This window comes from Schistocerca serialis, chromosome 6 (genome assembly GCF_023864345.2).
Source record: "Schistocerca serialis cubense isolate TAMUIC-IGC-003099 chromosome 6, iqSchSeri2.2, whole genome shotgun sequence".
NCBI classification, from domain to species: Eukaryota; Metazoa; Arthropoda; class Insecta; order Orthoptera; family Acrididae; genus Schistocerca; species Schistocerca serialis.
This window is the reverse complement of record NC_064643.1, coordinates 476,884,084-476,906,442: the sequence shown is the minus strand read 5'-3', so window position 1 is coordinate 476,906,442 and position 22,359 is coordinate 476,884,084. Positions and strand designations below refer to the sequence as shown.

Here is a 22,359-nt window from a genome sequence, read left to right as displayed (position 1 = left end):
CCGAGCGCCACCACAAGGCAGGTCTCGAGATACTGACTAGCACTCGCCCCAGTTGTACGGACGACGTAGCTAGCGACTACACTGACGAAGCCTCGCTCCTTTGCCGAGCAGATAGTTAGAATAGCCTTCAGCTAAGTCAATGGCTACGACCTAGCAAGGCGCCATTAGTAACATTGCATGTATCTAAAGAGTCTCACTTGTATCGCCACAATCTCCAGATGTACCACAAGGATGGATTAAAGTTAAGTATTCCAGCAGCTACGTACTTTTCTTTATAGCATTCATTACGTATCCTGTTTCAGACCTCATGCCATCCTGCTTTAGCTTAGCGCGTGCCTTTTGGCTACCTCTCATTGTGTCTAGGTTGTCTTGTCTAGACACAACACAATGTTTCTATGAGTCCTTCGTCAAAAAATTATGTGTCAACTAGAGAATTCTCATTTAGAGTATGTAGCAGAAAATGTCATATGATAGTGAGACTGAAGTTGGTTCTATGAGGATAATACGCAAAAGATGGGAGAGCCAACTTGATCAAATCACAGGAAGGCATCATTTTACTGGAGATTTGAGTCATATTGGCAAATCTGAGGCAAACCTAACTCAGACAAGTATGCGACATTGCTAAGTGTTCGCCCTTATGGTGGTTCCAGATAGACGCAATTGTTAACAAAGGCTTTGCGATAAGGAAATTCGGTCAATGATAATTGTTACTACAAGCGCCGGTGAGCGATATTTACTATTACATATTTAGGGTAAGGTGACGGTGAGTCCATCGCATCTACCGTTTGTCATTGCTGTAGCTACCGGACAAGTAAGTAGGGTCGCTAGTCCTGTGATTAATGTCCATCGCTCGTCACAAGAAGGAGTGTCTCAGAGGGCACGCCAACACCTAGGAAAAGCAGCAGGTCGGGGCAGACGATTATTATCACGGATGATTCTTGCTTAGCTTGGAACTTTGCAGCAGACGTGTGTTGTTTTCGCGAGAAGCTGGAAATCGTTATGAGTCATCAGACACTTGAGAAAGGACGAAGCAGTGTCCGAGTGGAATATATTTTTTAGATGATTGCAGAGATCTCAAGACTTCCCAGGATGAACCATTACTGTACATGTCTACAGATATGGCGTTATTGACGCTTATGTACGAACTTATGCTTGTACAAGAGGTGTTCATTTCACCCTACAAGACGACACCACTCGACCACAGAGAGATCGTCTGTTGGACGAATATCTTTGCTAAAGGCTGGGATGTACATGAGAGTTTTTGCTCTCAGGCAGTTTGGTACTCGCAGATAGTACCCGAAGAACTGATTGCACTAGGGGCAAATTTTCTATGATAGTTACTATCTGACAGTTCCCTGAGAGTACTTTTTGTAAGTGTCTGAGATTATTGCGAGAGCAGATGTCGGAAGCTTTTACACACGGCTGGATGAGAGTGTCTTTGAGAGCTAAGAGATCAATCTCTGTCGTACTTCTGTACGTGAAGGAAGAGGTAGCAATGGAAGAGCGTCGGGCTGCAGCTGCACGTCTAATACTTTTACTGACAAATAAAGAAGAATCCTAAGGAAATGCAATCCGAAAACAAAGGAAGTAGGTTACAGTACGCTTGTTCGCCCACTGCTTGAATACTGCTCAGCAGTGTGGGATCCGTACCAGATAGGGTTGATAGAAGAGATAGAGAAAATCCAACGGAGAGCAGCGCGCTTCTGTACAGGATCATTTAGTAATCGCGAAAGCGTTATGGAGATGATAGATAAACTCCAGTGGAAGACTCTGCAGGAGAGACGCTCAGTAGCTCAGTACGGGCTTTTGTTGAAGTTTCGAGAACATACCTTCACCGAGGAGTCAAGCAGTATACTGGTCCCTCCTACATATATCTCGCGAAGAGACCATGAGGATAAAATCAGAGAGATTGGGGCCCACACAGAGGCATACCACAATCCTTCTTTCCACGATCAATACGAGACTGAAATAGAAGGGAGAACCAATAGAGGTACTCAAGGTACCCTCCGCCACACACCGTCAGGTGGCTTGCGGAGCATGGATGTAGATGTAGATGTAGATGCAGACGTAGATCCTATGTTTTCTGATACACATTAATATTCACTAGTAAGAGAAAGTTGGAAGACGTAACTGATTGCATAGTGTACTTTATTCAAAGCGTTTTTTGCTTACATGTATGTAGAGAAGGACACATAATTCAATACACTTGCAAAGTAGGCAAGCTAATTAGACTCCAGCATTCTCATGAATCCAGTAGCGCAAAGGGAAAATATAGGTGTAGATGCCAGGATAACCGGGTAGTCCACACCCGCTGCTCGCGGAGACGATTCCAACCTGCGTTGAACCGGACATCAGAGGACTGCCCTCGTCGCCCACGCAAACGTCCTTGCCGCCTTCACTCACTCCGGCACAGATCATGTGTCTGGTGAGATTGCCGTAGGTGGCATTGCACATGGCGGTGTCTATGATTTCGATATTGATGGCCCGGAGTTCAGAGGGGAGGCTGCCGTCAGAAGAGGAGGCGCCCCAGCCGGCGACCGTGGCGGGGCTCCCTACTGCTGTCTCGTTCCAGCTGACGGTTATGACCTGCACTCCGGGACCGAAGACGAAGTGCTCTAACACGCTCAGCACGCCGATGTCGTAGTCGTGGCCATTGTAGTAGTCGTGCCGTCTGGCCAATTTGACGGTGTGCACGTAGCCGCCGCTGCCCCGGCTCGAACTGCCTGCTCAGAGTCGCATATTCTGGACGGCGCCGTCGACGATGCAACGGGCGGTAGTCAGCGCCCAGTAGCTGCTCAAGATGGACGCTCCACAGTCGCTGCTGCCGCCTCTGAAACACAAAAGAACGCCTACACTCGTTTCCATAAAAGAAGTCAAATATAAAAGTGACGATAGCTCAGGATGTTATGCTCTGAGAGTTACTGACATGAAAATACGGTTCATAAAACGAATTGACACTATCTGATCAAAGGTATCTGAACACATATTAGTGGACATTAATATGGGAAACATTTTCCAATTCATGATGGGGCGGACACAGCAGCCAGTATGTAAGGGGTGACAATTATTGAACTACAATAGAGCGTCGATTATCCGAAGTAATTGGGGGACATGGGTGTTCGAAAAACTGGTTTGTTCGGATAAACGAACTGTACATGTTTATTTGCCAAAAAGAAGCACTGCACAGTAAATTTATTCATAAAAACAGCCATATCTTTTAGTATTACAAAGTAACATACAAAGGCAACTTCAGTAGGAATATATAGTATGTGGCACAGTTTATTAAACAAAAATATATACATATTACATGCGTATTTTGCATGAACAATACACACAGTAAACAAAATTAACATTTAAAAAAATCCTTTATTTTGCTCTGTCTAAGCAAGCCTACACGCTTACGAGCAGCTAAGTCACGTACTTTTTTCATTACAGATATCTGAAACTGGTCGCTTTCATCTTGGGCAGCACACAAGTGGTCGTAACAGAGAACAGAAGGTGACTGTTGGCACCATGAGAAGCTCTTCCTGGGGGCGCGCAATCCTTCAAACTGGCGCAGCTGTTGCTGTGAACAGCTTTGATACTGCCGCTACTTCTGCTGCCAGTGCCAAGCCGACAGAAGTGTGCTGATTGTTGAAACACAGCGACTGGCGGCTTGGCGGGTCAGCAGCGCCTTGTGAAGGCACCATTAGAAGCAATGTTCCGCCAGCGGTGGCCCAGTGCGGCGATTATTGTGGGAAACTTGGTTTGGGTGTGAGGGGGATGATGGACGGTAGGGTGGGAGAGCAACAGGTGCGAGCGAGTACACAGTTCGGTTAAGCGGTCGTTCGGCTGACCGACGTTCGGATAATCGACGCTCAACTGTATATGAAAAAAAAAAAACAAAAAACGTAAATTAGTTACAACCCACGGCGTGCACACACTTTATTCAACATGTAAACATCACCAGAGATATTCGGATTTAGGTTATGACGTGTTCGATATGCCTGCCACCTGTGCATGTTAGGATGTGCCTGGGGTGGAAGTGGGGTCTAAAAAAGAACAAGTGGTAATGTTTCAACTCCGGTCGGCAAACTGCCTCCCGTTTATTGAGAAAATATTTACTGATTGACCTAGCCGGGGCACATTATGTGAGTTTAGCGGCCCTAAGGCGCAAACAGATTGAGCCGGGGCTGGAAAAAGTGCATGGAGGCAACCGGCCAATGCGTCTGATCTCGTCGGGGGCCTGTCAGTAAAAGAGGGCAATCCACACGCCTCGTCCGCGCAGCTCGGCGCGGTGGGCGCTCACACGTGATCTCCTGGACCTTTCTGATTGGCTGCTGTAGGAGCTCTGCCTAGGCAAGCGACGCTTCCCTAAGTGTCACCCCGTCTGCAGAAAGGTTGTTCGTTCGTCGAGCACGCGAACAAGCCCTGGGATAGCGGCACATACTGGAAAAATCTGATGTGTCGCCAACCCAGGGCCCGTGCACGGCTTTGTGAAGATCCATTGCCATCCACAGATCACGCATTTAAAAAAATATCCCTTTTCTTTTATTGAAAATAAAGGACTCCCGTACTCAATCTGTCAGCACCTGTACACACTATTGGCAACGATGCAGGCAGACGAATAGCGAAATTCTGCATGACCCGCTGAAGTGTCGGAACATCGATGCTGTCGGCAATCTCCTGAATGGTTGTTTTCATTTCAGTAATGATTTTGGGGTTATTGCTGTACACCTTGTCTTTAATATAGCCTCACAAAACGGAGCCGCATGTGTTCGGATCCGGAGAATATGGCGACCAATGGAATCCCACACCAGTGGCCTCTGGGTACCCCAGAGTCAGAATGCCGTCCCCAAAGTGCTCCTCCGGGACATCAAAACTCTCCTGCTTCGATGGGGTCGAGCTTCGTCTTGTATGAACCACATCTTGTCGAAATCAGGGTCACTTTGAATAATGGGGATGAAATCATCTTCCAAAACCTTCATGCGCCATTCGGTAATCCCCGTGTGTATGATGTGTAGGTATGAGGTGCTTTTTAGTGATTTACACAAGGTTTTTTAGTTGTTTGCAGTTTAACATTGTATGATGTTAAACTGCAAACAACTAAAAAACACATGTAAATCACTAAAAAGCACCTGAAAATGTTCCTCCAGGACTCGAAATGCATAGTGCAGTAAATAAACGCAACTTGTGACTGAAGGCAGTTTGTTCTTCATTTTACGGAAGTAAAACAGTTGCGGACGAAACACTGAAAAACAATGGATAAAATTAAGTTACATTTTTTTTGTATTTTTTTAATCTTATGGGACTTAACAGTCCCTAAGCTTACACACCACTTAACCTAAATTATCCTAAGGACAAACACACACACCTATGCCCGAGGGAGGACTCGAACCTCCGCTGGGACGAGCCACACAGGTATACATTTTTTAAATAAGTATAAATGTACATGTTGGTTCCTTCTAAATGTCAAATCTCCGGAAGTTCTCCGTGGATTGCTCTGAAATTTTGACACAACATTGCACACCATCTGGTATATATGTAATATATAAGTGGAAACGTTATAAAGATGTAAATGTTGGTTTGTTCAAAATCGTTAACCTCCAAAAGTTCTTGATTGATTGTTTTGAAGTTTTGACACAAAGTTAAATTCTAATAAGGATGTGTTTTAGGTAACCAATTTCTTAATATATATACTTCTTATTATATAAACACAAGAAAATAATTAATGTAGAGTACTGAAATTTCGGGAATATTTTTGTGTAGGAAACATATGTATCTGATTAACATTGCAAGGTCACAGATTAATGTAAGTGTGAGAGAAGTCATTGAAATTGTGAAATGTTGGCTCATTAATAACCGGCGTAACCGCCAGAATGTTGAACGGAAACATGTAAAAGCGCATGCATTGTGTTGTACAGAGACTGGGTGTCAGTTTGTGAGATGGAGGTCCCATGCCTTCTGCATTTGGCGCTCAATACAGGACCGGTTAATGCTGTTTACGGATGAAGCTGGAGTTTTCATCAGATGATGTCCCAGATGTACTCGACTGGCCCAGATCTGGTGACCAAACAGGCCAGCGCAACATGTCGACACTCTGTAGAGCACGTTGGTTTGCATCAGCTGTATGTGCGCGAGCGTTATCCTGTTGGAAAACATCCCCTGGAATGTTGTTCATGAACGGAGTGCAACAGGTGGAGTCATCAGACTGATGTACAAATTTGCAGTCAGGGTGCATGGGATAACCACGACAGTGCTCCTGCTGTCTTATGAAATCTCACCCCAGAACATATCTCCAGCTGTAGGTCCTGTGTGTCTAGCGAGCAAACGTATTAGTTGTAGGCCCTCAACTGGCCATCACTGACAACCCTGGCAGAACCAGCTTTTATCTAAAACACAGAGGACCTTCACCCTGCCCTCCAATGAAGTCTCGCTTGACATCATAGAAATCGAAAATGGCGATGGTTTGGAGTGAGTGGAACGCGTGCTACAGGTCATCTAAATCGTGGCTGTCCTCGAAGTAGCTGGTTTGTAACAGTTCGTTGTGTCACTGCGTACAATGCACCAGAGCCATACGCCAAATACGATGTTCTTTTCTCTCGTTGGCGCGACGTTGCCGTCCGGAGCCCAGTCTTCTTGAGACCGTACATTCTCGTGACCACCGCTGCCATTAACCATGTACATTGGTTACATTCCTGCCGAGTCGTTCTGCAGTATCGTAGAAGGAATATCCAGCTTCTTGTAGTCCTATTACACGTCCTTGTTCAAACACAAGTGAGATGTTCGTAATGGTGTCTTTGTCGCCTCAAAGGCATTCTTGACTAACAAAAATCTCAGAATGACCCTTCCAGATTAGCTTCAAAGTTTTACAGGTTACTGTAATAATAGTTTTGACACAGACTATATACTTTTTAATATATAAATATATCAGTTAAATATTCAATAGTGAAACGTTGTTAACAAACTGGAAAATTGTATTTAGGGTGACTGGTTTATGATTACAATACCACTCCAAGATATGAATTTATAATAGTAATAAGCAAAGCTTGAGGTTAGACGGAGGGAGGAATACGAGACAGAAAGTGGAGTGGGACGAAATGAACACTGAAAACGGGAAGGAGGAGATGGATGGAGAGAGGGGGCAGGAGGAGATAGAGAGAGAAGGGGAGACGAGAAGATGAACAAGAAAGGAGAAGAAGGTGATAGGTTGAGAGGAGGGTGAGAGAGGGGGCAAGAGGTGTTTGGGAGAGGATGAGGAAGGAGAAGCTGAACAGAGAGAGCGGGAGAAGATGATGAACAGAGAATGGGGGCAGGTGGAAGAGACTGTAAGGGTACAATACCCTCACGCAGTATCGATTATGCACCATGGTTTATTTTTTGATCACATTCATTGAGTTAGGCCTATGTTTCTATTCACTCAATACAGTGACTATCTGATCATTAGTATTTAATTCATTACAAAAAAAAATATTCATGAACAAGCTAATAGACACTTGTTATTCGTGCATCACAGTTAGCCATACTATTTATTTGGGACGTTGCAGCATTGTGTTTCATGTTGCTATGTTAATTCAATGACATTACGCAGTGTGCACAAGCATTTGCGATTAACCTGACTTATCTTGTTGTTAATTGGTGAATGATTTAATGATATAATTTGATTAATGTACTGTGATTAAGTGATACTTGAATTTCTTAAACACCATTTTCCTTACACAAATGAGAATTATTCTTAATGACTTGAGGTTCTCTATTAATAAGCAAATAGTTTTGACTAAATAATGTAATTTTACATTTTTTAAATTTCTTTGTCTTTCTATATATTTTTCTACTTTAATATTCAAATCTAATATCACTATTACATTTTTTCATATTAGAGTATTATTTTAGTGGAGATATGTAAGGGTACAGTACCCTTACGTAGTATCGATTATGCACCATGCAGTGATCATACATGGTTTAAGCAAAGACTGCAGTGCAGTCAATAATGTGCGAGTGGGTAAGCAGGAGTCGAGTGTTGGAGTCTGTGAGTGGAAGTTGGGTGTGAGAGGCTAGAGAGAGAGAGATTGCTCAGTAGTGAGGCCGGAGATGAGTGGGAGAATGGCACACAGTGTTTGATGTTCATAAATGTTTATAAATTGAGTCATTTAATAAATAAATTTCAGCATTTAAGAAAGGAGATGTTATCATTTAGTAGTTTTCACAATAACGGAAATGGACAACAATGAGTCTCATGACAAGGAGGAAAGATACATATTATGCTAAAATAATTAAAATATAACTTTACCTACAGTGTATGCGAATAATATAGTTCGGTGCGAAACTGGGGGGAGGTTACAAGATGGACAAAGAAAGCAGAAGGTAATCCTCCGCAATATTGAGAGTGGTAATGATGTTCAGTCCCAATGGGGCACTGTTAAATGGGGCGTTCCCCAAGGGTCGGTGCTGGGGCCACTGCTGTTTCTTATTTATATAAATGATATGCCTTCTAGTATTACAGGTGATTCAAAAATATTTCTGTTTGCTGATGACACCACCTTGGTAGTGAAGGATCTTGTGTGTAATATTGAAACATTATCAAATAATGTAGTTCATGATATAAGTTCGTGGTTTGTGGAAAATAATTTGATGCTAAATCACAGTAAGACTCAGTTTTTACAGTTTCTAACTCACAATTCAACAAGAACTGACATTTTAATCAGACAGAATGGGCATGTTATAAGCGAGACAGAACAGTTTAAGTTCCTAGGCATACGGATAGATAGTAAGCTGTTGTGGAAAGCCCATGTTCAGGATCTTGTTCAGAAACTAAATGCCGCTTTATTTACCATTAGAACAGTATCTGAAATAAGTGACATTTCAACACGAAAAGTAGTATACTTCGCATATTTTCATACGCTTATGCCATATGGTATTATTTTTTGTGGTAATTCTTCTGATTCAAAAAGGGTATTTTTGGCTCAAAAACGGGCTGTTCGAGCTATGTATGGTGTAAGTTCGAAAACCTCTTGTCGACCCCTATTCAATAGTCTGGGAATTTTGACATTGCCCTCACAGTATGTATTTTCTTTAATGTCGTTTGTTGTTAGCAATATTAGCTTATTCCCAAGAGTTAGCAGCTTTCACTCAGTTAATACTAGGCATAAATCAAATCTGCATGTGGAATGCACTTCCTTGACTCTTGTGCAGAAAGGAGTACAGTTTTCTGCTGCATTCATTTTCAATAAGCTACCACAAGAACTCAAAAATCTTAGCAGTAGCCCAAACTCTTTTAAGTCTAAACTGAAGAGTTTCCTCATGGCTCACTCCTTCTATTCTGTCGAGGAGCTCCTGGAAGAGCTAAAAAATTAAGCAAATTCCATTGTTACATTCTTGATTTTCTTTATTTAAACTAACGACTTGTCGCCTGAATATGTTTCTTATATTTCATTTTATCTGTTTCTACAATCGTGTTATAATTTCATGTATTGACTCGTTCCATGACCATGGAGACTTCTCCTAAATGTGGTCCCACGGAACAATAAATAAATAAATAAATGAACAGGGACAGGGGAGAAAAGGAGAGTAGGATATATATCCAGTTCCCATACAAATTACAAACGTTTTCTTTCTGTTTTCTTTTTTTATTTAAGCAGACTGAGCCACAGCAAAGCAAGGCTGAGTACAGCAAATCCTCAATAAAAAAACTGAAGAAGCAAGCCCTATTCCTATTGTACAGAACTACAGACTCAGACCGAAAAGGAAAAGGCACAGCTTAACTTTTGCGGATAAAATTTCAATTAGGATAAGCAAAATTTTAAAAGAAAACGGTTTATATGTGCACTCTTCAATTCAAAAAATAAACATCCAGAAATCGTGAAAAGTGGGGCCTTCAAGACTACCGAGAGTGTCAGTCTTGCTATACTGAACAGACTGTACTAGGTTCAGAGAACGCCACAGAACTTGGAGATCCTTTGCCGAAACTGCATAAACGACAAATAAAAATACATAATAGATGTAAAAGTCCTTCACATAGAGGGAAAGGGTCCACAGTTCTATGTATGTGTAGTCATAGTTATTGTGTATCCTGTCACAATGAATTTTTCAAATCCACTTGTAATTTGTTAGAATTGTCAACATAGATAGCTTTTAAAGTTTATCTTTGTGTGGTTCCCATCTTCGACATCAGTTACCTACTGGAACCTCCCCATGGGTTATCACCTTAACGTTGCTGGGTTGGTTTGTGTGTGATAATAAACTCTCTAGAATAAAAGTTCACATGGAATTGATGGCATTTCCAGCAGGATAATAAAAGCGTGTTCCCAAGAAATAATTGGGATTCTTGGCCACATGTGTAACAGCTCTCTGAAGCAGGGTATTTTCCCAGATAGACTGAAGTATGCCATTGTTAAACCACTGCATGAAAAAGGGGATACGTCTGATATCAACAACTACTGCCCAATCTCTCTTCTGACTGCCTTATCCAAAATTCTAGAAAAAACAATGTATTGTAGAGTAGCTTCACACCTTTGTAAAAATAAAGTTTTAACAAAATGTCAGTTTGGTTTCCAGAAAGGTTTTTCAACGGAAAATGCTATATATACTTTCACTAATGAAATATTAAATGCTCTGAGTAACCAGAAGTCACCCATTGAGATTTTTTGTGATCTCTCAAAGGCTTTTGATTGTGTCAGTCATGGAATACTTCTAGATAAGCTCAAGTACTGTGGTATGAATGGGACAGCGCTCAAATGGTTTAAATCATACCTAACTGGAAGAGTGCAGAAAGTTGAAATTAGCAGTTTTCGTAACATGCAAAAAACTGGTGATTTCTCAAACTGGGGAACAATCAAGAATGGGATGCCGCAAGGTTCGTTCTTGGGTCCTCTGCTGTTCTTTATATATATTAATGACTTGCCATTCTATATTCACGAAGATGCAAAGCTGGTACTTTTTACCGATGATACAAGTATAGCTATCACACCCAACAAACAAGAATTATCTGGTGAAATTGTAAACGATGTTTTTCAGAAAATCATTAAGTGGTTTTCTGCAAATGGGCTCTCATTAAACTTTGACAAAACACAGTACAAACAGTTCCACACAGTAAATGGAATAACAACATTAATAACTATAGACTCAGATCAGAAATCGGTAGCTAAGGTAGAATATTCAAAATTTCTAGGTGTACGCATTGATGAGGGGTTGAACTGGAAAAAAAAACACACTGAGGATCTGCCGATACGTTTGAGTTCAGCTACTTACGCTATTAGGGTCATTGCAAATTTTGGCGATATACATCTCAGTAAATTAGCTTACCACACCTATTTTCATTCTCTGCTTTCGTATGGCATCATATTCTGGGGTAACTCATCATTGAGTAAAAGAGTGTTTATTGCACAAAAGCGTGTAATCAGAATAATTGCTGTAGCTCATCCAAGATCATCCTGCAGACACTTATTTAAAGAGCTAGAGATCTTCACTGTAGCCTCACAATATATATATATTCACTTATAAAATTTGTTATTAACAATCCGAACGAATTCAAAAGTAATAGAAGTGTACATGGCTACAACACTAGGAGAAAGGATGATCTTCACTACTCAAGGTTAAATCTAACTTTGGCTCAGAAGTGGGTAAATTATGTTGCCACAAAAGTCTTTGGTCATTTAAAAGAAAATTAAAAGAATTTCCCAATGGCAACTCCTTCTACAAATTAAATGAATTTATGGATATAGTAAGTGAGTAATTTCCTCAATCATCACAAAAAATTAAAAATATTAAGTGTCATGTAATATTTTGGGGTGATGTAATATCTTGTATTGACACCTTTTATTACCCTGACACATTCCACTTAATTATGAAGTGTGTAGTCATGCTCTATGGAACAAGTACTAATCTAATCTAATCTAATCTTTTTGGTCCATTGAACTATGCAAACGGGAGCTATGCTCTCGGCAGGGTCACCCACTCTAGAATGGTCAGTTGGTGAGAGACCAGACAAAGAGTAGTCCCCCGATGGGGCTTCCTTCTTGGGAGTACGTGGGTGGCAACCACATGGGCCCTTTGCTAGGTATGACATTAATTCCACTTCCTTGCGTGGGGCTTCTTGTGTTTTCCTTTCTATCATTCTCCGTTGGCCAACTCTTGTTTTTTCGACCCCAAAGACATTAAGGTGCGAGGCCTGAGGGTGTCTTTCACTTTCCTTTCATATCTATAGCGTCGGAGGCGGCGGAGAAGATGGACTTCAGTATGGCGCTAAAGATGCTACATTGCTACATTGTTAGAGAAGGTGTGGGATAATAGACGTACATGGGGGAAAGGAGAAGGTGATGGATATAGTGTGAAAGAGGTGATGCACCAAGGAGAGGGGAGGAGGAGAGGGATAGGGAGAGGTGGAACAAGGAGGTAATGACGTAGATCCAATTCCCGTACATATTTAGCAATTGCAAAGCATTGTCGGTTTCCTTAGTTTTACATAATTATAGATTAGGTTCATTATGATAGTTAGTCGTAGATATTTTGATGATGACATGTTAATATTAGCGTAACATGGTGAAACTGTAACTCATTTTTATATGTACTGTTATCTGTTTGTGTCGGTAGAGCAGTAGGCTAGTAGCTCCTAACACACACACACACACACACACACACACACATACACACACACACACAGCGAAAACATTACGAACCATCCAGTTACGTAAGGCGAATTTTATCAGTAAGGTCAACATGTATTCTAGTTTTATCATTCATGATTACACGGCCAACTTATACGCTTTTATTACTTTCAGGTATCCAAATTGCAGAACGATGGTAGTGCTACATTCATCGTATATATGATTTATACTCGAAATCATTAATAGGGAATAGTTTAAGCCTGGGCCACGCATTGGTTCCTTTAAGGATTAACCATCCTTATACAGAATTTTTCGATTTGTGATATATTACCGTAATAAGTACGATTATCTTAACACCTTTAGAATAACAAGATTCTGGCTGTTGCTGTTGTGGTCTTCAGCCCTAAGACTGGTTTGATGCAGTTCTCCCTGCACCTCTATCCTGTGCAAGCCTCTTTATCTCTGAGTGAATAATGTAACCTACATCATTCTGAATCTGATTACTTTACTGACCTCTTTGTCTCCATCTACGATTTTAACCCCCCCCCCCCCTCTAGTATTAAATTAGTGATCTCTTGATGTCTCAGAATGTACCATACCAACCGATCCCTATTTTTAGTCAGGCTGAGCTACGAATTTCTTTTTTCCCAAATTCTATTCAGTACCTCCCCATTAGTTACGTGATCTACCCATCTAATCTTCAGCGTTCTTCTGTAGCTCTATATATCAAAAGCTTCTATTCTTCTCTCGTCTAAATTGTTTACCGTCCATGTTTCACTCCCATACAAGGCTACACTCCATACAAATTCGTTCAGAAAAGACTTCCTGACACTTAAGTCTATCTCGATGTTAACAAATTTCTCTTCTTCAGAAACGTTTTTCTTGCCAGTGTCGGTTTATATTATGTGCTCTGCACTTCGATCATCATCAGTTATTTCGATGCTCCAGTACCAAAACTGATCTACTACTTACAATGTCTCATTTCTTAATCTAATTCCCTCAGCATCACTTGATTTAATCGGACTACTTTCCATTATCTTCGTTCTGCTTTTGTTGATGTTCATCTTTTATCCTCCTTTCAGGACACCGTCCATTCCATTCAACCGCTCTTCCAAATCCTTTGCTGTCTCTGACAGGATTACAATGTCATCGCCAAACATCAAAGTTTCTATTTCTTCTCCTTTGAAATATAATTCCTACTCCAAATCTTTCTTTTGTTTCCTTTACTGCTTGCTCAGTGGTCGAATTACATCGCGACAGTCGACAACCGTGTCTCACTCCCTTCTCAACACTGCTTCCCCTTCTTGCCTCTCGACTCTTATAATTGCCATCTGGTTTATGAAAATATTGTAAATAGTCTTTCGTCCCTGTATATTACCCCTGCCACCTTTAGAATTTCAAAGAGAGTATTCCAGTCCACAAATGCTATAAACGTAGATTTGCCTTTCCTTAACCTGTTTTCCATGAGAAGTCGTATGATCACTATTGCCTCACCCGTTCCTACATTTCTCTGGGATCCAAATTGATCTTCCCCGAGGTCAGTTTCCACCAGTTTTTGCATTCTTCTGTAAGAAATTTGTGTTAGTATTTTGCAACCGTGACTTGTTAAACTGTTAGCGCGGTAATTTTCAGACCTGTCAGCGCCAGATTTCTTTGAAATTAGAATTACTATATTCTTCTTGAAGTCTGAGGGTATTTCTCATGTCTCATATATCCTGCTCACCAGACGGAAGAGATTTGTCATGGCTAGCTGTCTCAAGGCTATCAGTAATTCTAATGGAATATTATCTACTCCAGGGGCCTTGTGTTGACTTAGGTCTTTCAGTGGTCTGGCAAATTCTTCACGCAGTATCATCTCATCTTTATCTACATCCTCTTCCATTTCCATAATATTGCCCTCAAGTACATCTCTCTTGCATAGACCGTCTGTATACCCCTTCCACATTTCTGGTTTCCCTTCTTTGCTTAGGACTGGTTTTCCGTAGGACCACTTGATATTCATACAGGTGGTTCTCTTTTCTCCAAATGCCTCATTAATTTTACTGTAGGCATCAGCTGTCTGTCCCCCTGGTGATATATGCTTCTAAATCCTTACATTTGTTCTCTAGTCATTCCTACTTAGCCATTTTGCATTTCCTGCGTCAGTCTCAGTTTTTTGACGTTTGTATTCCTTTTCGTCTGCTTCATTAAGAGCACTTTTACATTTTCTCGCTTTCTTTTGGTACGTCTTTCATACATCTGTGGATCGTTAACTTGTCTGTGTACCATATTAGTTATCCATCCGATTCTCTTACAACTGATTCGCCCCGTAGCTTAGAGCAGCAGTTCCCAACCATTCTTAGACCATCATCCCTGAGCGCAATCAGACACTAGCTACTGCCCAACCCCTCCCCCCCCCCCCCCTCCACCACCACCTCACTCTTGCCGTCTGTTGGCCTTAACCCTTATTAACACCAACTTTAGCACCTAACTAAACTACAGAATGAAAGACTTTTTTAGGAACACTTCTATTTTTAAAATGAAGTGTGTGTGTGTGTGTGTGTGTGTGTGTGTGTGTGTGTGTGTGTGTGTGTGTAGGATGAATATTTTTAAAATGAAGTGTGTGTGTGTGTGTGTGTGTGTGTGTGTAGGATGAATGACGGGGGGATTCGTGGTGCCTTGTTACAAAGCATGCTTCCCCTGCATTACTCCTCTCCATCGCTGCACCTGCTTGATCTGCACACTACAACCCCATTTAAAATCAGACAAATTCAGATGTGTGCACTGTATTTACTGTTTGTAAATTACTTCTGAACTGACAGAAATTGGATGACTTCAGGCTGTTAATGCTTTGTGTCTAACCACTCTGGTAATGATAATAATAATAAAACTGTCTACAGCACTATAGTATCCCTTATGTAGTTAGGCTGTGTCGTGCTGTCAGTTCATTTATCTGTTTCGAAGCGAGTAATGAAATGATTTCTGGACTACTGCATGTACTATCTACAGCTTGGAGAAGACACTTTCCTGAGATATTTGTAAATTGTTTACGCGTATGTCTCACTTTTACCATCAGCAACGTAGAGAACAAAGCACAACATATGTGTGTAGTGGTGGGCTATGTTAGGAACCTGTAACCTCCATCGCACTAATGCTGCTGACTGAAAAAAAGTAATTATTGATAGCTGATATGATCGGTATTAAACTCTTGCAAAACTGTGTTAACAGTAATAATCTTTGGAAAATAATTTAGCTTCGTGACTGAAACAGAATAGAATCTTTTAGTTTTTACCCCTCAGAAAATTTCATTCTACGCTTCAGCGGGTAATTACCCCCACGTTGGGAAGCACTGGTCTAGATGATGTGGACTGTGGAACATGTTTTTTATTTCATTTTAATTCTTGTGCTCATGCATGTTGAGAATCTTGCATGAAAGGGACGTTGTAAGCTGCACGCTGCACTGCAGTTTTTCTCCCCAGGTCTTGCTGCACGAGGCTTGGTAGGGTTTTCTTTACCTCTTACTGGACGATGCTAGGATGGCCCCACTAAAACAATGGTCTGCAAGAACACCTGCACATACCTGAGTGGCCCATGTGACACGCGGAGTATACAAGATCGGATATGTGAGGTTTTCCGACGATTTTTTGGGCGAGTCATTTGATTGGATCTTCTAGGTTCGCCGTGGAAGCTTTTTCTATGTTAAAGAACATTTTTCCGCTGTTACCGAAGGCGGCAAGAACGTTTTCCTGTCGCACTTTTTCGCAGTCTCCGATTGTGTCAGTGCTTCACGCCTAAGAGCGTGGATCCGATTGGTCGGATAAAACCCTCCAAAAACGCCGATGCCGAATTGTGCTTGAGAAGTTAGATGGCAGCTGGTAGAAGGACAGTGAGAATGGAGCAGTCGTTAGGTAGACGGGCAGTAAGCCGCCAGCAGAGAGGAGAAGAAGACGCCGGACGTAGCGAACGCTCGGAGTTGTCGCTGCTGCTAGCTGAGTGTGTAAGTCGGAATGTAACTGCAAGTTGGTCTTAGCAGGAGGGTAATATGTGAAGGAACCTGATAACATCAGCGCTTTTAGGAATAAAGATTGTTCGTATCCGTCCAAATTAGTATTCATTATGAGAAGACAGTCATAGCGAGTCAATTATGACGCCATGATTATAGTCTGGAAATGTGGCCTGGATACAGATGTGGAAAAGTACAGGCTTACAGTAACACATCCCGTTACCGTAAATCAGTGCCTCAGCTCAACCTTGCTCCTCCAGTTAAAATTTATGCTCGACTGATAGAACTTTTCGTTAATGCACCCTCACGTGCAACCACATCCCTTTCCACTGCAGAACAGTGCATGCTAAGTACCCGCTCGGTTAATAATCCATCCAATGCTAGATTCCAATTCATTCAGTCTCAATGGGTGTTATGCTGATCACATTGCAAATTATATTCATTTCTCACAAAAATTTCGTATGGGACAGTAGCATTTACAACCATTACGATTTTTTTCATTAATTGAATGTTATACATTCAGTTAACGTCAATAAATTGTTAGTTTGTGATCTACTTTTTCAGCACCAGGTTATCTCATCTTGAACACTATCCTATTCTCATATTACCATTGGAAATCGAAAATATGGAAGGCGGGAAAATGTTTTTGAAAACATGGTGTCGTCTCCATAATGCTGCAATGAGTCGAGCATATTACTTAGGCAGTGTTAACCTGAGACAAGATTCTTTTATTTTCAGGGCTTAAAATTATTTATAAATTATTTAGAACTACGTATGGATATGCCACTTGCGGTGGATGACGAATTAAACATACAAAGAGAGAGGACATTTGATAGAAACATTTTTGCTGTGTTGTTTAGGGAAGGAAGTAGTAAGAGATACTAGTGTCCTATCGCTTTTGATTTCGCCAATCACAGTCCTCAGTCTCTCCACCAGTCAGGGGTAAAACAACACAAACAGCACCATTCATTCATGGTGATCCTGCCAGGATAGTGCTTCGTGGCATCTTGTGTTTTCTGTAGTCAGACAAGATAAGGAAAGAGAAATATAACTTAGGTACACTAATATAATTAATGTGTTTTGCTTTAAGCATGTGTAAGGCAATTCTGCATTATCTACGCATTAAAATATTCAGCGTTGTACAATATTGTTGTTCAGAACATGGAGTCTGCCTCTGGTATAATATTAAAAAGATGTTTAAAAGTTTTATCAAGTTTAATTATTTCCTTGAAAGTAAAATATATTTGCCTAAAATTATATCAAGTTGAATTATTTCTGTGAAAGTAAAAGATAATTGCATATGTCTGTATTTAATCATCGTTAGAATGATATGTAAAAATGGTGCTGTATTGAAAAAGTGCCGCATGGGATTAGCCGAGCAGTCTAAGGCGTTGCAGTCATGGACTGTGCGGCTGATCCCGGCAGAGGTTCAAGTACTCCCTCGGGCATGGGTGTGTGTGTTTGTCCTCGGGATAATTCCGGTGAAGTACTGTGTAAGCTTAGGGACTGATGAACTTAGCAGTTAAGTCCCATAAGATTTCAAACACATTTGAACATTTTTTTAAAAAAAGTGATTGTTTATGAACAATAGCATATATTACTTGCCTCTGAATTGTATACACACAAATCTCTGTACTTCATAGACCAAATACTCTACTCCTAATACATATAAGGTAATAATTTCTTCTCTCTCTCAGTCTCTCTCTCTTCTCTCTCTCTCTCTCTCTCTCACACACACACACACACACACACACACACACACACACACACACACACACACACAGAGAGAGAGAGAGAGAGAGAGAGAGAGAGAGAGAGAGAGAGAGAGAGAGAGATACGACAGTAAATGGTTAATGGGAAATGGTTAGATGGCAAACAGTGAACAAAAATGGTAAATGATGAATTTAAATAGTAAATCGTAAATAGTGAATGGTTGATGGTTAACAGTAAATGGTGAGTGGTAAATGGCACACAGCAACTGGCAAATGGCAAGTTGTAAATGGCAGATAGTATACAGTAAATGATAAATGGTAGATGGAAAATGGTGGATGGCAAAGTGTGAAGTATAAACAGTGAATGGTAAACAGCAAACAGATAGCAAATGGTAAGCTGAAAATGGTAAAAGGTGAACAGTAAACAGTGAACTGTAAACAAAGAACAATAAATGGTGAGGTAAAAGGTGCACAGTAAATAGAAAACAGTACACCTCAAATAGTAAATGGCAAACAGTAAAAGGTGAACAGTAAGTGGGAAACAGTGAGCAATGTATGCTAAATGACGAACTATAAACGGTAAAGGGTAAATGATGAATGGTAAAAGGCGCACAGTGAACAGTAATTAGAAAATTTTAAATCTCAAATGGTAAAGCTCAAATGGTAAATGGTGAACAGTAAATGGTGAATAGTTAATGGTGAATAGTTAATGGTAATTGGAAAATGATGAAGAGTAAACAGTGAATGGTAAATGGCACATAGTGAAAAACGAGCGGTAAATGGCAAACTGAATGTTGAATGGTGAACAGTGAACAGTAAATGGTTTACAGTAAACGGTAAACAGCAAATGGTGAGTGGTAAACAGTGAAGAGCAAATTGCGATTGGTGAATGGCAAATGGCAAGTGGTGAACAGAAAATAATAAACTGCACATAGTAAATGTTGAACAGAAAAATGTGAATGGTAAGCACTGAGTTGCAAATGATAGATGGTAAAAGGTGCATAGTGGAGAGTAAGCTGCAAATGAAACCTCAAACACTAAATGGCAAATGGTTAATGATAAATGGTGAATGGTAAACTTTGGATTGAAAATGGTGAATGGTGAACAATGAACAGTAATGGTAAGTGGTAAACAATGATTGGTAAATGCTGATCAGTAAACAGAGAATTGTAAACGGTGCACATTAAATGGGGAATGGCAAGCAGTAAATGGAAAAAGGTAAATGTGAGAGGTTCCATGCCCTCTCTTGCATGTCACCTCCCATTTTTATCAATTTTATTAATGTTTTATGTCACTGAACGGTGGTAACAGACCGAATAAAATTATTGTAATGAGAGTATTTGTACTGAGATCTGAAAATACTTTTCACTTGGTTCCTATGCATGCTGGGCTACTTCCCATGGTGGCCTGTGCGAGGCAAGCACCGGAGGATGAGGCACACTGCGTTTCCGGTTGGGGACTGTACTTTTGCGAATACTGAGAGTGTTGTTGTACATCAATGGGCTTAAGCGTCTGGGGGAACGACTGACATCGGTCGAATTTCGCCTGTTGTATGCAGGACGAAACAACCTGCGAGACATCTGAGTGTCGCCACAGTGTATGTGTTTACTGTTCCAGCGCGTCCGGAACAAAGACAGCTGGCACTGCCTGACTGCATTGCCTTGTGATTCTGCTGGGCGGGACTGTCTGGCGCCGGATGGCCGACGGTCTAGGCATGTTGTTTTCGTAGCTGGTCAAATGGCAGGTTCAGTGCCCTCAGCTGAATAGCAGAGACAAGATTGGTCAACTTAAACAGAGGCTAGTTGACGTCATAAAGCTATGCTCGAAATTAGAGGGAACGGTCGCTATTGGCGCGAATGATGTTCTGAGACAGTGTGGGATAATTTTGGAATCAGCACTGAATGCTGATTCGCGGATTTCGAGGATAGTAGGGAGTTGAGCAATGTTGGCTTCGCTCTTGCGTTGCGCGGAGCATTCGGGCTCTGATCTTCATCAGAGTCGGACGGTCTTGCGACTTAGTCGCACCTTTTTGGCAAAACTTAGAATTCTCGCACAGACTTCGAGGCGAAGGGGATGTAACAGAGTTGCTAAACAGCATAAGTCGGCGCCTATATCATCAGAAAGCTGCCTACCGATGACCTGGTACAGATTTCAGGATTGGTAAAATATTTTGCCGCTCAAGCATTGTAGGACCTATCAATTTTATACAGAAGTCCCCAACAGCAAGAGCACTCGCTTTGCTACATGTCCACCTTGCGTGTTTCTCCATGTGATCCCATTTGTGCTCTCACTACTAATCGCGATACTGCAGTATAGTCGGGAGAGTAATATTTGATTCATTAGGACCTCCAGTCATTATCATCAATCCATTGCATCACAGAGAGTAGGAGACTCTTGGTCTCGAGCCAACTCTTATTCTCAGTTCAGTATACCCTATCCTTTAACCCACTGTTTGTGTCGGTAGTTAAATGCCTTTATGTTCTACTGTATAATAAATCTCATTGTAATATTTAATCCGCATATCATTTCGTAGATATATGCAAAATCCCATTTCCTGTTTTTATTATGATAAAGTTCTCTTTTTTTTCTCTGAGTAGATTACGATTTTTATTAAATTATTGTGAGTGTGCACTCCTTATTTTGCCTATTAGCAGGGTCCACCATAATTTCCTTTCGTTACCGTTTTGCACATAATTAATTAGGTGGTAGCTAAGGAGGGGGTCGAGTGCATGTTTAGTTCTCATGCACCTCGCAAATGATGAATGGTAAAGAGTTAAATGAAAAATGGAGCTGTATGGTTAATGTAAAGAATGATGGGCAGCTGAAAATGATGGTCAGTCAGTGTCAGATGATGATCAGCAGAATTGTAATAACTGTCCCAAAATACCTGTTCATTGACTCAACCATCAACGTTGTGAGCTGCTGTATGCCCTACTTCCAGATCTCTCTACCCTGTTCAACCAAATTCCGGACCCCCCTAATACACGAAAATCCGTGGATGCACTGCGAATCAAATCTGGTCCTTCCGCACTGATGGCAGTGGCACTAACCACTCGTCAGTTTTTTGTATATGTAAAATATGGTGATAATGATGATGATAATGAATGATGGTCAGTGGGGGATGAAGATCAATGGAGAATGGTGGTCAGTTGTCAATGGACAATATTGGAGAATGAGTATCAGTAAAATTTTAGAAAACTCCCGCCCCCCCCCCCCCCCTGCCTCCCCAAAAAACTGTAACAAATTGTACCCAAACCTTAACAAATTCCCCAAAATTGTTACATATTGTCTCAGAGTTGTAACAAACTTTCCTGAAATTGTAACAGATTTGCCCAATACTGTGATAGTTTTCACCAAATTTTAGTAAATTTCCTTGAAATCGTGACACATTTCCCCAGACTGTAGTAAATTTCCTTCGGATTTTAACAGTTTCCTGGAAATTGCTCCTAAAAGCGTAAGCAATCGCCTGAGAACTGAAACATATTGTCCGTAAGTGATATAACTCAAGACATATTTTTTTATAATTTTTTCGTACAATGATTCTACATACAATGTATTGTCATTCAATGTTTTTAAATCCAACTTTTTTGCACTAATTGAAGAATTATAGTGGATCACTAAAACTTGCAAGAAAGACAAAGCTGTTTATCTTAGTACTACATAGCAAAAGTTCAACTCTGTCCTAAGAAAGAAACGTCGTCAGTGATAGACTACAAAAGCTCTAGTGAGTGGATTTATAACAAAGTACGAATGCTCTGATTGACCAGAAAGAAAACACGTGGCCACCAGCTTTGATAAAGGCAAATTGCGGACAGACTAATTGGCTCTTACCTTGCAGAAATCGTTGAGTCTTGAGCAAGGCGACTTGCGCCGTGTTCAGACGATTGCGAGTGTCAAAATGTGAACACTTATTCACAGGCTCGTCTTAACTCATAAAGAGTTAAACTGCAAAGTCTCCTAGTATAAAGAGTCGTAACGAACACTGACCGTTAACGCTTGTGAGTGATTTGAGGCCAACAAATAGCGTGTACCATGTCAATTAACCTAGCTAGAGAATAACTAGGAGTCTCGGCTTCACTGAAGG

At 41.0% G+C, this 22,359-nt stretch overlaps 1 protein-coding gene across 1 annotated transcript in view; it reads right to left on the bottom strand.

Moving 5' to 3' along the window:
* Positions 1-2,226: 2,226 nt before the first annotated feature.
* LOC126484937 (trypsin alpha-3-like) overlaps positions 2,227-22,359 on the bottom strand; it is a 50,648-nt gene continuing 30,515 nt past the window's right edge. The window contains exon 2 of the mRNA XM_050108538.1: positions 2,227-2,704. Within this exon, the coding sequence (XP_049964495.1) occupies positions 2,227-2,704 (478 nt within the window). The remainder of the gene's footprint in view (positions 2,705-22,359) is intronic.